The sequence below is a fragment of the Marmota monax genome, unplaced genomic scaffold, assembly GCF_021218885.2.
Source record: "Marmota monax isolate L192 unplaced genomic scaffold, Marmota_monax_Labrador192_F-V1.1 WCK01_AAM20220418_F8-fsc00068, whole genome shotgun sequence".
In the NCBI taxonomy this organism is placed as follows: domain Eukaryota; kingdom Metazoa; phylum Chordata; class Mammalia; order Rodentia; family Sciuridae; genus Marmota; species Marmota monax.
The window spans coordinates 3,303,285-3,318,829 of record NW_026692352.1 but is presented as its reverse complement, the minus strand read 5'-3'; the positions used below and the strand labels follow the sequence as shown (position 1 = coordinate 3,318,829).

The 15,545-nt window shown below is 53.0% G+C and overlaps 1 protein-coding gene across 3 annotated transcripts in view; it reads left to right on the top strand.

Moving 5' to 3' along the window:
• Positions 1-15,545, top strand: part of Pde2a (phosphodiesterase 2A) — an 88,362-nt gene that overhangs the window by 46,795 nt on the left and 26,022 nt on the right. For all 3 annotated transcript variants that reach the window (XM_058578517.1, XM_046441869.2, XM_046441868.1), the window contains one exon: positions 13,750-13,839. In XM_058578517.1, coding sequence (XP_058434500.1) covers positions 13,750-13,839 — 90 coding nt within the window. The remainder of the gene's footprint in view (positions 1-13,749; positions 13,840-15,545) is intronic.

Here is a 15,545-nt window from a genome sequence, read left to right as displayed (position 1 = left end):
GGGAGAGAGCATTGTGACAGAAGAGGTGGGGACTGAGGACTGAGTCCTTCCCACACACCCCAGAGTGCAGAGAGGTGGTGAGGACAGAGAGCCACCAGGGAGGTGGAGGAGACCAGGAATGTGAAGTTGGAGGCCAAGGAGGGAGAGAGGGTGAAGGCGGGGGTGGGGGGGAGTTGGGGTATAGATGCTGCTAGGCCCTCAACTGAGGTAGGGGATGGGACACTGTCCCTCCTGGGCCATGAGGGTGTGCCAGGCTGGTAAGACCTACTTCAGTGACAGGCGGGGCCAGAAGTCAGACTGGCCTGGGAGGGACAATGAGTGGGAAGTAAGCACAGCAAGCCTTTGGAGACACTGGTCTCTGAGTGATGCAGAGAAGGGGTGGGCATATCTGGAAAAGGGGTGGGGTCCAAGGAGATTAAGATTTTTTAAACTGTGGAATATTTTAAACACACACAATATTGGAGAGAATAATACAATAAACTGCCATATTCCTATCACCCCAAATCAACAGTTGTCAAGATTTGGTCATATTTATTTTATTTCTTCCTCACTTTTTTTTTTCATTTTTCTTTGCTTAAGTTTCTTTTAAAAATGTTAATTATGGTAAAATATATGTAACATAAAATGCACTATTTCAACAACCTTTTCTAAGGGTGCACACTGGTGTTAGTGCACTCACATTGTTCCGCCACCAGTCTCCAGAACTGTTTTCATGTCCCAAACAGAACCTGCAGCTATTGAACAATATTGACCCTGCCCTGGACACCACCAGTTACTCTCTATCTCTAGGAATTTGACCTCTCCAGGTACCTCATGTAATTGGGATTACGGAGCATTTGTCTTTCTGTGACTGACATTTATGTTCACTTACCATAAGTTCATCTGTATTGTAGCATGTGTCAGGATTCTCCTCCTTTTTATGGCCAAAGACTATTCCATTGTATGTAGGGACCACATTTTGCTTATCCACTTGTGTGTCCATCAATGGACACTCTGGTTGCTTCCGTGGTTTTTCTTTTGTGAATCAGACAGCTATGAACATGAGCCAACAAAGATCTCTTTAAGACCCTGCTTTAGGTATACACCTATAAGCAGAGTTGCTAAAATCATATGATAATTCTATGGTGGATTTTTTTTTTTGAGAAAGGGCCATACTGTTTTGCAGGGCATCTGCACCATTTTACATCCCCACCAGCAGTAGACAGGTGTTACAGTTTCTCCATGTCTTTGCCAATTCTTGTTATTTTCTGGGTCTCTTGATGGTAGCCATCCTAGTGCGTGTGAGATGGTCCCTCACTGTGTTTTTTTTTTAAAAATATTTTTAGTTGTAGATGGACACAATACCTTTATTTTGTTTATTTAGTTTTTATGTGGTGCTTGGGTTCGAACCCAGTGCCTCACACATGCTAGGCAAGCGCTCTACCACAGAGCCACAACCCCAGCCCCTCTCCCTGTAGTTTTGATTCGCATTTCCCTCAGGATCATTGATGTTGAACATCATTTCACATGTTTGTTGGCTATTTGTATATCTGCTTTGGAGAAATGTTTATTCAACTCCTTTGTCCATATTTTAAATGAGAGTTTGCTTTTTTGTCACCGAGTTGTTAGGAGTTCTTCATATTTGCTGGCTATTATCTTCTTAATAGATAAAGGGATAAATGGTTTGAAAATATTTTTTCTCATTCTGTAAGTTGCTTTGCTGAAACATTTTAAAGCATCATTATGAAATGATGTCATTTCATAAAAGGTGGATTTTTTTTTCTTTTGAGACTAGGAGGTCCTGGATGATGCTGAAATGCGATAGTGTGATGCAGAGCCAGCACGGTACCTGCATCTGATGCTGTGGGTGACAGTGTGGCCTTGGGATTCTGATGTAGGATACTGAGAATGTGGGACACTCTGAATTAGGGTGATAGTGATGAATCACTCTGTGTGGCCCTCTGACACTTGATGTGGGGCCCTGTGGAATGATTGTGTATCACCAAGCATGTGGGACGTGCTCTGTGAAGGTGACAGTGATCACATCCCTGTGTGTCACCTTGGGGTGAATAGTATGAAACAGAGCAAGACACTATGTGTCAATGAGAGGGGCTGACAGAGCACATGCAATCTGAGGGTGATCAGTCCCAGTCTCAGCTGCTGAGCATCAGAGGGAGTTTGGACAACAAACGTCCACCATGGACAGAAACAGTGTGAGCTGGCACGAAGCCCTCTCCCTTCTCTGGACACCCAGGAAGGTTTCCAGGGGCCGGTGGGAACCTTGATGGGATGTGGTAGGTGCTGATGGGCAGGACCCAGGGTGTGGGGCAACCCTGCCTGGGCTCTGACTGTGGCATTTTATCTTTGGAGCCTCAATTTCCTCGAGCATCAAATGGGACTGTCAACAGGACTGCACAAGATGCCCTGTTCTATCCTTCGCTCTATGTCAGTAATCCCCCCACCCACTCACTCCTGCACCCTCTTCTCCTTCGTTAGCCTCCAGCCCAGGTTCCTGCAGCCTCATTCAATTAGGCCTATGCAATTTGCTCAAGAAAAAGCCCCATAATTTGGTTAATCACACCAGTAGAAGATCTGGCCCTGGTGGGGAGGGGGAAGAGGTAGGAGGGCCATGCCAACAGCTGAGAGCATGGGTCTCTCCAAGTGCTTGTCCCTGGACCCCTACAGCCACCTCTCAGGCTCCATTCAGGAGCCAACAGAGTTCAGACGCCTGGTCTTTCAGATGGCAGCCACAGAGGCCTTGAAACCAGAGTCCCCTGGGGAGGGCGACCCTGCTCCTCTCTAAGCCTCTGTTTCCCATTTGGACAACGAGGGTTGGGCTGTGAGTCTCCGGTCACCCAGCCACCTCAGGGTCTCTGCATCTCAGCTCCAGTTCACCCCCTCTTAGGGCTTCTGTAGGGCCTCCTGGGCCCTGGGGGAGAAGGGTGGAGCGGGGAGGGACAGAGCCCCAGGGGAAGTTAAGAGGGATGGGTGTCCTCAGAGTCCCATCTAGGATGTGTCCACTCAGTTCCAGAGTCAGAGAGCCTCTACAGGTGGAGGTGGGAGCAGGAAGAAAGGGAGCTGCCATTTCTTCATCACTTACAAGGCCATTGCTTCCTAATGCAGCCTGTACCTCACACAGGGGTGCCAACAGAGATGGAGTGATTCTGACATTGAGCCCACTCCCCTCATGGAGGCTTGCCCCTCAGGGATGCCTTTTCTCAGAGTGCTGGGTCCCTTTTTTCTAACTAGCACAAGGTGGCCTTGGCCCCTGCAAGTAGCTATCTTAGGTGGTACTTGGATGGCTCCAGTTTAACCTAAATTTTACAGATGAGGAAACTGAACCCAGGAAATTGAAAGACTTGTCCAATGTGTATGGTGTGTGGTGGGCCAGGGAGATGGCAGATCTGAGGAAGGTGATAGAGGAGGTGACAGGGTGCCTAGGGAGGAGAATTATATTACCCAGATACCAACACTCTCAGCCACACACTCATTCATAGACAAGACCCCAAAAGAAACAAAGCTCACGGCGTGCACCAGGCTCACATCGATGTCAATGACCTGATTCACACCCGCAGGGACATAGGCAGTGAAAGCCATGTGCAGATGACCAGGTATGGACGTGGACATAGGATACTCACACATTCACACTCTTAAACTGTCTTCCACAGAAGCACAACCCATATGCTTTCACACAGATGTTTTCCTAGTAACCCAAGGGTCATATTCTGCTGTGGTCACATGGTGGCCCATAGGGACACACCATTATGGACCACATATGCTTAGATCACCAGCCAAGCAAGAACTCCCTAGAAAGTGAGAGAAAAGGTCAGCCTTGATGAGTATACCCAGAATCTTGCTCTCAAAAAAGCCACACAGAAAGCTATTTTCATTTTCATTTCCAAGATAAAATTCATTTTCAATTGCAAATATAGGGTCTGAGGACAGGCGGAAGGGCATCATCCTTTCAGGACTCTGGGACTCTAAGAAATCTGCACAGACTCAGACACAACAATCCCACTAAAGTTCCCAGGCTTTTGTCTATCCGGCCTGGGTTGTATGCACGTGTGCGTGTGAGCACGTGTGTATGCACACATGTGTAATTGCTCTGGCTCCCAGGCTCTCGGGATGCAAGGCGGGAGAGTAAGAAATTCCAGAGAATCCGGATGTTTGTTCTATGGCTCTTGGGCCCTCCAAAGGCAAATAACTTTGGATGCCAGCCTGCCTGCCTGTACGAGCAGGGTGGGGTAGGGTGTATGAGGAGCCTGCCTCCGTCCCTGGAGCCCCTCTGCCTAGGACCCTGTGCACTGATGCAGTAACTGAGGACTGTGACTAGCTTCCCACAGTCTCTTAGGCCATTACCTCCCACCTCTGGGGCTTCGGTCCCTCATCTGAAAAATGGAGGCAGAGGGGAGATGAGACTGGGTGGGATTTACCCTGGTGACCGAATAGAGAGAACCCCTTGGGGCCAAGGGTCCAGAAAAGAAAACCAAAGCTGGAGAGGGGTCATGCAGGGGACCAAGAGGGTCCACGTTCAGGGCAGGGCATGAGCCCCAGAGCCTGCAGTGCCTCCCTGCCAACTCCCTCCTTCACTGGCAGAGGACTCTGGGCCTCAGTGCCCACATCTGCTCTGGGATCCTGCAGCCCAACCCCTGGGTTGCTCTGCCAAGGCAAGCAGGGGAGGGAGGAGGTGGCAATGAGTCAGAGAGCCGGGCTGGGGGTTTCCCAGAGGACCAGCTCAGGGCTGGACCTGGAAGGACAGGAGAGAAAAGAGGGCACCACATGCAGGAAAATGGGGAGCCAAGGCCCCAGTGGGGAGAAATGAAGGGGTGAAGAGAATGAGGTAGAGTTGAGTAGAGGCCCAAGCACACCCAGCCTGGGTGAAGGTGGGGAGTCAAATGGGCACAGCCCCTTGTTCCTTCACTCCTTTGGAAGACTCCAGGAGGGCTGTACAGGCAGCTCCCCACGGCCCCAGGCTAGAGCCCACGGTGGGTGTGATGAGCACTGGCAGTCTTATGGGAAGGCAGGGTATAGGCACACTTATGTTTTAACAAAGCACTGCCGGGAGCCAGGCATGGTGGCACATGACTAATCCCAGCGGCTCTGGAAGCTGAGGCAGGAGGATCTCGAGTTCAAAGCCAGCCTCAGCAACTTAGTGAGGCCCTAAGCAACTTATTGAGACCCAGTCTCTAAATAAAATATAAAAAGGGTGGTTGAGTGCCCCTGGGTTCAATTCCTGGTACCAAACAAAAACAAAACAAACAAAAACACTGCCAGGGTAGGGGGGCCGAGAGAGGCCACTGCCCTGGGGAACACAGTGGATGAGAGCCCAGACGCAGGGGCATGCCTGAGATGAACCCTGCCCAGAAGATTCCTCACCCCAACTCCTAATAAAGAAGGGCTATTTTTAGGGACAGTAAAAGTGCTCAGACATTCCTGCAGGGGGAGGGATGGAGAGGGAAGGGTAGGATTAGTGCCCAGGGAGAGAGAGGGAGGACCCCGCTTCTCCCCCCAACTCTGTCTTTGCCTTCAAGGCCTTCCCCCCAGGGGATTCCCTGGCTGGCCCTGCCACTCCAGTCTTGTCCCCAGGGTCCCCTTCTGGCTCTTATGTCTGTCACTATGTTTCTGAATTGATCTCTGTCCCTGTCTCTCTTTCTCATACTCCCATTTTCTCCCTCCCCTGGGATTTGGGGAACAGCTGGGTTGGGCCAAACTCTGAGGATGGAGCCAGATAGAGTCACGGGACAAAGCAGCGTGAGGCTGTGGGAGAGACGCCCACCAGAGAAAGACAGCGAGGGAGGCAGCGTGGTGAGCCCGGGAGGCCCCGAGAGAGCTCAGCACAGAGCCAGGGTGAGCCCCCCAGTAGGCATCACTAGGCAGCCAGCTGCCCTGGGCCTGCTGTATTGTCCCAGAGGCGGCCAGCATTAGGCCCCCCCGGCACCCTTACCCACCCCACAGCCCCTCCCCAGGCTTGCTCTTCCTCCCTGCCCTCTGCAGGCCCACACTAACCCTGAGCCAGGCCAGTGCCATTCAGCATTTACCTCCAGGGTGGGCATGGTGTCTGGCACAAGGGCAGACAGAGACCCTGACCCCAGCCCAGAGGAAGACACCCCACTCCACCCCACATCTGAGAGGAGCTCATCCAATCCCCTGGCCAATACAGGGTGTCCAGGGGTCCTGAAGACAAATTGCTCAGAAGGGAGGTAGACTGGTGTGGCTAAGAGGGCTGGGCTGGGGCATGAGCCTCCCCCTCCAGGGGAGAACCTGAGCAGGCCTTCCCTGCCTCCTCTGGCCTTAGTCTACCCCCGTCAAGCTGGGGACTGGCCTCCAGGAGGCCTGGGGCCTGTTGACTGTGGTCCTCTGGGAATTCTCAGGAGTTCTGGGAGTAGGACAAGTGACCACCTGGGTTGGAAGTCTTCCTGGAGGAGGTGATGTCACTCACTCACTCAGTCACTCACTCACTCTCCTGACCTGCTGCCCCAACTCCTTCTTCACTGGGAGATGATCCCAGTGCAAGAAGGGCCTTCTGGCCTGCACAGACACCCCGGGAAGGTTGCCAGAAGCTCTCAGCACAAGGTGCCCTCATTCCTTTGGCTCTTCTCTAAGACTGTTGCCACACCAGCCTTGGGAGACTTTGAGAGAGCTCATCAGTTCCCCTGCCTGGGGGTCTCCAGGGGTCCTGAGGCCCACCTTTCGATGCATCCTTCATGGCTCAATAGCCCTGAGCACCCAGCAGTTCACAGGTCAGCGAACATCTGACTTCTGTGAGGGGCTAGGTGATGCCAGGGACCTGCAGAGGAGCAGGGCCCAACCTTCCCCTTCTAAGAGCTCCGAGTCTGATGGGGGAGCCAGGTGAGAAAGAGCGACAATACATTGACACACACAGTGCTGTGACAGGAGTGCACAGGGTCATGGGGCCCTAGCGGGGAGGGTCAATCTGCCTGTGAGGGAGCACCAACCGAATCTCCCTGAGAGTGGGGTTGCTCAGGGGAGAGGGGTCGCTCATCCATCCATGGATCACGTTCTTCCTTTTGGCTGTCATTTCCTAAAGAATGTACCCCTCGTTCTGAACTTGCTTTGTCCAGCTTCTGACCTACCATGGAGGCCCTTCAAGGGGGTGAGGCAGAGGAAGCCTCCCAACATTGAGGTCATGGAGTCGTGGAGTGTAGAGCTGGAGGGGCTACTCTTTGCTCGCACACTCTGGAGAAGGGCAGCCACCCTCCTTGCCACCCAGGTTCTCTCAAGGCAGGATGCTGGCTCACAGTGTGGCTACAGCTGCCTCCTTGTGTCTGGGCCCCTGTCCCAGCTCTGCCTTCATGGGCTCCAGGCCAGGAGACAGGAGAGTTAGAGGTAGAAGCAGAACCACTGCCCGGTAGCTGGCTGGGGGAGCAGTGGTGAGGGACTGTGAGGAGAAGGTGGGTAGGAGGGATGGGGTCGCTGTTGTTTGAAATGTACATGACACAGCTGAAGGTGAGGAGGGGTGGAAGAAGCCCTGAGCCTGACCTGACCTCTCACTGAGGTCATCTCCCCCCTCCATGTTGGCTGCTCTCTTGTCCCCTCCCTCCTTGCTGGTCCCCAGGCTGGGGATTGAGTCAGGCCTCAGAGAACTGATGGTTCAGACAACCCCTGCCTTCCCTGCCCAGCCACTTCCCCCTCTCCCCCAACACGACCTAGCCCTCGATGGACCCAAGGGGGCCTGGACAATTGGCAGGAGCTAGAGAAGCCAAGTCTGGAATAGGGTGAGAGGCCCAGAAGGAGCTGGCCGCGGGTGTGGGAAGGAGGGATCCAGCAATAGTGCCAAGGTCATCAGGGAGGCGGGACCCACGGGAGGCACCAGGACAGGCACAGGTGTATTCTACAGTGCACGTGTCTCCAGTGTGGCTCGGAGGCTGGAGACGCGGCCCTGTTGGAGTAACAACTGAAGCCGGAGTCTGCAAAGGGTGGGCAGGAGGGAGAAGGAGAGGGATGGGGACAGAGAGGAATAGGGGGATGGAATGAAGGAAGGTGGGAAGAGGAATGAGAGGGGAGGAGGGAGGCAAGGCCTCGGCGGGTCCTTCTTCTAGGGCTGGGCTGCAGGTAGCCCCTTCCACGTGCCCTGAGCCCTGTTGCCTACCACCCCAGTTCTCTCCTTCCTCACCCCCTGTCTGTCCCCTGTTTCAGTACTTTCCCCATGAAGTCCCCTCTGTGGGGCAAGTGGTGTAGAGTTATCTTCAGAGGCTGGGCTGCCCTCACCAGAGCAAGGCTCTCCCTCTGTCCTTAGCTCCTTCACCTATAAATTGGGATGATCAAAACAGGTCTCCCCAGGGCTCCAGGAGGCTCTGAGATCATGTAGGTTAGTGGATCTCAAGGTGTGGTTCCCAGACCAGCCACACCACCATCATCTAGGAATGATGGACCTCATCCCAGACCAACTGGGTCAAAATCTCTGGGGACAGGGCCCAGAACTCTACATTTTTAACAGGTCTTCTGGTGATTCTGGTGCATGCTAATGTTCGAGAACCCCTGGGGGACACTGTAGCCGTAGTAGGTGGTTGAGACAGATGCTTTCCCTTCCTCTAGACTGCTTCAAACAAAGCACTGACATCTGAGCTAACCCAACTGTGGCCTAGGTCTCTGTCCTGCCTCCCCCTTCAGACTAGTTTCAGGAGCGTCACCAAGCCTCTTCCCTCTGCCCGACCCCTGGTCCAGCTCAGCCTTGCTGTGGGGAGGTTTAGAGGTACAAGATGTTAACATGCATAGAGGACTCTTCTCTGAGTATTTCAGGCACCAGTGTCTGCTAGAGGCGGCTCCTTGGGCAGGTGGCAGGCGTGGGAGGGTGGGGAGGGAGGGAGGAGGGGGGAGGAGGAGGAGGAGCTGCCTTATTCTGCTTCCTTGTCTTCTGTCTCCCTGGCCAGGCGTGCTGCGGGGCTGTGAGGAGCCACAAAGGAAGCCCAGGGTGCTGGGCTCAGTCTGGGGTCCAAGGCTCAGCCAAAAGGCTTCTCTGGTCTGACCCCCCGGGAGGCCTCCTCTGGGGGAGTTCTACCGGTTCCCCTGACCAAAAAGCTGCACTTGCTACTTGCGATGCTGGGCACAGAGATGGGCATGTTCTCTTTTGCCCTTGAAGGACCCCATTCTCTGGAAAGATTAGAGAATGTGTATGTTGCCCATCAGAACAGGAGGCAGGGTGCAAAAGAGGTGCCCAGGAACCCCCAATTTTCCCCATCATGGTCACCTTCCTAAGCCCCACCCCCCCATTCTGCAGAGGGTCTATTTGTGGTCAGGTGCTTTCTCCTCAAGTTCTCAAGATGACTACTTGGACGTTTGGGGGAGGAGTGGGCAGGAGAGATGGGAGCAGGTAGGGACAGGGATTATTCAGGGGAGAGAGATGGAGAGTGGGAGGATCAGCCATCCGGGAGGAAGAGGGAGGCTGGGGAGGTGGAAAAGACTCAGAGGCAAGACAGGAGAGCAGCATGTGGCAGAGGTGGACATTGGCTGAGGGAATCAGAGAGGGGCAGAGAGATCCACCCGAAGAGCCTGGCCCACAGAGAAGCAAAGAAGAACAGAGAGGCAGCAAAGCCTCAAGGTCCAGGGGATCTTGAAGGACATCCCCACCCTTTAGAGAAGAGGACACCAAGTCCCTACCCCCCAGGCCACGCAGGGGACCCAGCACAAGCAGAGTTGGATGAATCAGTATGGACAGTCCCAGGAGCACAGCATGAGATGCAGGAAATACTTGGCTCTTGAGCTTGATGTTATTCTTCCCTGGAGGCAGCATGAGGGCCACTGCAAGGCTTCATCTAGAGCAGGAGGCAGGGGGTCTAGGTGCCGTGCAGTGGGGAGGGCCACAGGAGGGTTTGTGGAGATGGGAAAAGACATAGAGACTCATGGGGATGGGACAGGAGGGCAGATTGTGACAAAGACCCTGAGCCTCAAGAAGTTTACCAGTCCCTGTGCTAGTGGCTCCAAAGACGATAAGGCCAAGGTCTCAGGTTTCATGTAATTTTAGGTTGTCAGGAATTAGAAATATTAATTACAGACCCTCTCCTCGCTCCAACGAAATGCTGGTCCAGATCCAGCTCCAGGACAGGCCCCAAACCTGGCTTCAGAGGACCCCGACTCAGAACAGCCTCCCCTCCCCTTGGTACCTGAGGAGAAAAGATGGGTGTGTGGGCATGGTGCTGTCTGCGGTGCTGATGGCCTTACCTCAGACCACAGAGCAGCAGGTGGAGAGCTGGGAGAGCAGGAAGGTTCCATCCCTCTATTCATCTACCCATCCACCAGCCTGCCATCTACCACCCACTCCTCCACCCATTTTTCCACTCACCCACCATTTACCCATTCATCCATCCACCCACCCAGCCATCCTCATTGAATTAAACGACAAAACCATAGAACTACATGCAACCGAGCTAGAAAGACCCGTTTTTACTAATGAGGAAACCAAGGTTCAGAAGAGGAAAGGGGTGTGCTTCAGGCCACACAGAGCTTCTGTCGTCAATCTGGGGCAGAACTAGAAATTGCTGTTCTTTTCTATACACCACAGATTCTCCCCTGGGGTCTGGGAAATTGCCTGGTTGTTATGCCGATATTTACACTGGTGTTTGTTCAAGAAAGCTTTGAGGACAGGAAATGTGACTCCTTCACCCCACCCTGAGCCTGGGCTCTGTGCATGCTGGCCTCACTGCTTACTTGTGTGTGCATTGGACATATGGTCGCATTTCTGTGTGTGTATGTGTGCATGCTTGGGTGAGGGTGTGCGCACACGGGCATGGCCAGAGGTGTAAAGATGGCAATATGCATTTATGTGACATGTGTGGATGGGCATATGAGCTAGATTGGCTGTGACTCCTTTCAGAATTCTTGGGGCTCCAGCTCAGACTTGACCTGGCTCCCCACCTGTGTCTCCAGTTCAAGAGCACCCCCACTTCTCATTTATAGCTGCTTCCCACTGATTTTCCCTCCTTGTTCCTGCTCCAGTTCTCCCCAGTTTTCTTTCCTGCTCCCCCACCATTATCCTGTCCTTGCCCTGAGAAGTCAAGGAAAATTGATCAATCAGAAGAAAGGCCAGACAGGCACCCACCAATTCCAGTAAAGGACAGTTCGGGGTACCCCCCAATCACAGCAAAGGGCAGATTGGGGAGCCCACCAATCAGAAGAAAGGACAGATTGTTCTCTCTAAGCCCCCTGAGGCAAGACACAGGGGTTGGGGTGCTGAGCAGGAACCAGGCAGGGGCCAGAGATCCAGAGATCTGGGCTTTGGATCTGACTCTGTCTTGACCAGCTAGATAATTACAGATAGGTCATTGCTTCTCTTTGAGTCTCAGTTTCTTCATCTGTCAAATGGGAAGACTGAACTGTCTGAAGCCTGTGACTTTGAAAAATCTCTCCTCCCATACCAAGCTCACTCCATTGCCTGGGCTTCTCTTCCCCAGTTTCCAGCACACCCATGTTTGATGTCACTGAGGGCAGAATCTTTCAGAGGTTGGTTTGGTGACCCACATGCCCCTGCCCCTTGCCTCCAGGCAGGAATAGTTCTACACCAGCACCAGCAACTGGGGCCCTGACCTTGGGAGCTCTGGTCTGGGGAGCCTGGTTCTAAAAAGATTATATTTTGAGATTATCTGGGGCTTCTGCTCTTTCTCCCTCTTGGTCTTCACTTTGACCTTGGAAGGCCACAGCAGCCTGTGTGTGTGCTGTATGAGCAGGTGTTGCTGGAGCCCTTGCCTGTGAATCCCTGAGACCCCCTGTGTTGGTGTGCACACATGCCTGGAGGGATCAGAGGCATGGTGGCTCTCTGTGAGGAGGTAGATGTCTAAGGTTGGGTGGTGCCAAGGATCTGTGAACTGTTCCCGCAGCTCCCAAGAGTCACAGGAGAAAGGATTCAAATTGGGGATTGTGTTGTTTGAAGTCAATGGCTTCCAGTGTCCAAGGACAGACATCTTCGTGACCAAGATGTATCTTCATCCTTGAGCAGGAGGAGGGATGAAAAGGAGGTTCAGGGCTGGGGAAAGCAATGCCTGGACATTTGGGCATAAAGTTCACTGCTGTCCCCCTCCTCCTGGGAACAGGGGCTTGGGTGGGGGTGGGGGAGAAACTGTAGCCAAGAAAACCCCAAGTGTGAAATTTAGATCTGAAGCCCAGACCATAGGCTTCATTCAGACTCCAGAGCAGGCCTTCCCTCTGCAACCCTCCTCCTAAATGGGAGTTCCTCCCATGCTTGCATACCCTCAGAGATGGGAACCTCACTTCTTCCATGTCTCCTGGTGGCCTCTGCCTTTGTACTATGGCTTTGCCGGTGGGAAGGTCTTTTATCCCACTGGACAGATACCAGCCTCCTGTGACATCCTGTGGGTCCCCAGGCCATCAGGGGGCCACGGACTTCAATCCTCCAAAACTGGAGTGTCTGAGAATTTGAAGTTGGAGACTGATAACCCTGAGTCTGCTCTGCTAAGCCTTCCTAGATTGTCCAGTCTTACTCAAATGAAGGACTTGGTTTCCAATTCCCTCCTTACATGGATCATGTCCTCTGGAAGAGGCTCATCTTGTCCTTACCTTAGTTCATTAACTAAGGATGGTTTAACCAGATTGTAGAAGTGGAGGATCTGTCATCTTCCTTATCTGGGCTAACAGATCTCTATTAATATGGCCTATAATCTCAGCATTTTTATTTTTATAAGTCATACTTAACACTGGGGGCTCATGTTGAGCTTGTGGTCTGCTAAGACCCTCAACCTCATGTTATTTTCACCTGAATGGGGGCCACAGCATGCCTCCTTGCAGTTAATCACTTTGCTTTTTGAACAGAGACCTAGCCATCCACAGGGAAGATATCAGAAAGGACTTCCAAGGGCTGGGGAGAGGGCATGGCTGAGTGGATGCTGTGAGTCACCATTCTGCTTTGGCCCTGGATCCCCTGTTCCATTACCTTTCTCTTTGATCCCTGTGGCTCTGGCCAAGTTAATAGAGCGAGAAGCAGGGACCTTTGTTGTCTCCGTTCCGGCTCCCCAAGGACAAGGCCTGTTTCTGAGATGGGAAGGCTGCGAGGCAGCCAAGGCTGACTTCTTCCCCCCCTCTGGTTGCAGGAGTAGCCCCAGCCAGCCTCTCCCGGGGTGTGAGGCCGGGCCCCCCTCTCAACCCAGTCCTCGCTTGGCTGTAAAATGAGACCTGCGCCCTCCTGGGAAGAGCCCGTGGCCGGCTGCAGGGAGTGTTTGGCTAAGCGCCTACTCAGTGCTGGACACTCCCTGAGGCACTTTTAGCCTCAGTTTCATTTTTATTTTCATTTTTTTATGTGCTCAGTTTCAGTTTGTCTTAATGTCAGCCTGTAAGGGGCAGTAGCCACAGTTGCCCCCAATTAACAGATAGATGACTGAGGCTCAGTGATTGAAATAAGACAAGCTGCTGATACATAGTGAGCCGGGTATCAAGTTTAGGTGGGTTCATTTTTTTTTTCTGGTTATTTACTTTTTTTTTTTTTTACTGTATTTTTCCTACACTTTCAGAGCTGTCCTCAACTAAAGGACAAGAGATCTGGGGGCTACTCTTAACTCACTGTGAGGCCTTGGCTAAGTCCCTGGCCTTTCATCGAGCCTCAGTTTCCCCATCTGTAAGACGAGGGACTTGGTCACTCGAAGGTCCTAATATTGTTTAATTCTGAGACCTTAGGATCTGGGGATTCAAGTATCTGAAGCCTCAGGCTCGGGTCTGAGCCGGGGGTTTGTGTTCACAGCCCTCTGGGCACGCGGGGCTGCCCTGGCCTGCCCAACAAAGCCCTCACTGCCCTCTCCTCTCTTCCAGGATGCTTTGCTGAGCCTGGGCTCTGTCATCGATGTTGCCGGCCTGCGACGGGCTGCCAAGGAGGCCCTCTCAGCTGTGCTCCCCAGAGTGGTAGGTGCCCAACCTCACCCCGCACTTCCCAGCCTACCCCAAAGCCTCGCACAGGGTCAGAGAGGAGGGGAAGAGGCAGGACCTGATCAGAGGACCCTCATGGGGAACTGGAGGGTCTGGGTGTGTGTCCTAAGACGGTTTGCTGGAGGAGGAGGGCTGCAGCTAACACCAAAGAATGAACTTTTTAAAAAGAATCCCACAGTATCTGAGCCAGAAGGGGTCTTAGAGGTTAACTGGAAAACCTGTCTCAGATAATGGAGGGGATTGCAACAGGACATGATGGCATCGGGTGGGTTTTGGAACATGTGCATAGGAGGTTTTGAGTGTGGGCATGAAGAGCTTCCTGGAGGCCAAGGTTTGCAGGTGCTAGAGGGCTCAGCTTTGGTGACTGGATCTGCACTGGGTTAAGGTGTCCTGTCTGGAGACAGGAGCCTGGACTGAAATGACCCTTAGTAATCTTGAAGCTTCTCTCTGTCCCATCCCAACACTAAATGGAGTTGCAGATTTGGGGCAGGTAGAGGGTGGTAACCCTGGTCACATAGACCCTGAATGCTTTGTTGGGGAGATTGTGTCCCTCCTTGGTGGCTATGAGCCTCTTCCAACCAGGCTTTAATGCCTACTGTTCATCTCTTAAGAAGGAGGGTAGATTAACTGGCTGTTGAAGCCCAAATCAGCAGGGTCTCAGTTGTGTTATATAGAGGAAAGTAAGGAACTTTTGGAACCTGAGTGAGGGATCTGATCCAGTCTAAGGAGCATGGAAGACTTCCTGGAGGAAGATGCCCAAATTGAGTCCTAATGGCCTTGAATGTCCTCTCCCCTACTCTCACCCCCAGCCAAGGGCAGCCTCTATTCTGGGAAATTGAGCCAACTCAGGATGCGACCTTCTTGCCCCGGCAGAGCCCATTGTCCCTGAATCTGCATGATGGATGAACCACCGGAGGCCCAGAGAGGGAGGGCACTTCCCCCAAGGTTACACAGCATGACAGGAACAAATGGGACTTGGCACCTCAGCATCCCCATTCCCTCTCCTCAACTCTGCCTTCTCCAAACCTCCTAGAAGTTCAGCGCCCAGGAGGAGGGCTAATGACTGAGCTTTATTGAGCGTGAAATTGGTAGGAAGTGGGTGGTGTGTTGGCACCCAAAAATAAATCCTCCAGGAGGGGAATGGGATTGAGGCAACATCTGGCCTGGGGTAGAGGCACATCTGGAAAAGGAGGGTTAGGGGAAGCTGGCAAGGCAGTGTCCACAGGCTGGTCCTGAGGGCCTTGAGTCTCCCTTGGGTGCAGCAGGAGGAGGTAACTGGCTAGGTTTGCTCAGGCTGGGTGCCCTGGTGGCTGTGCGGGCATAGATGCCCTGCACTGGATTAATTGTAGTCCTAAAGCTGGGGGCTGGGTGACAGCTGTGATCCAGAAAACGAGATTCCTGGGATAGCGGAAATGTCTACCCCATTCCACCCAAGAGACCTGTCATGAGCTAGGGAAGCCCTGACTTAGGGAGACCTGGCCTGATTCCAGGCCCACAGGGAGGTAAGGCAGGCAAGGTCCTCGGCTGCAGGGAGGGTGGGGAGATGGGGAGGGGTCACCCTCCACCCCGGGGAGGATTGCTGCAGGCACCTGGCTTCCTCATCAGCACCCATTGTGGCAGGCAGCCCCGACGCAGATGGTGCTGATGTGTCTGAAACTGTTCCCTCCTTCTCTCCAATACAC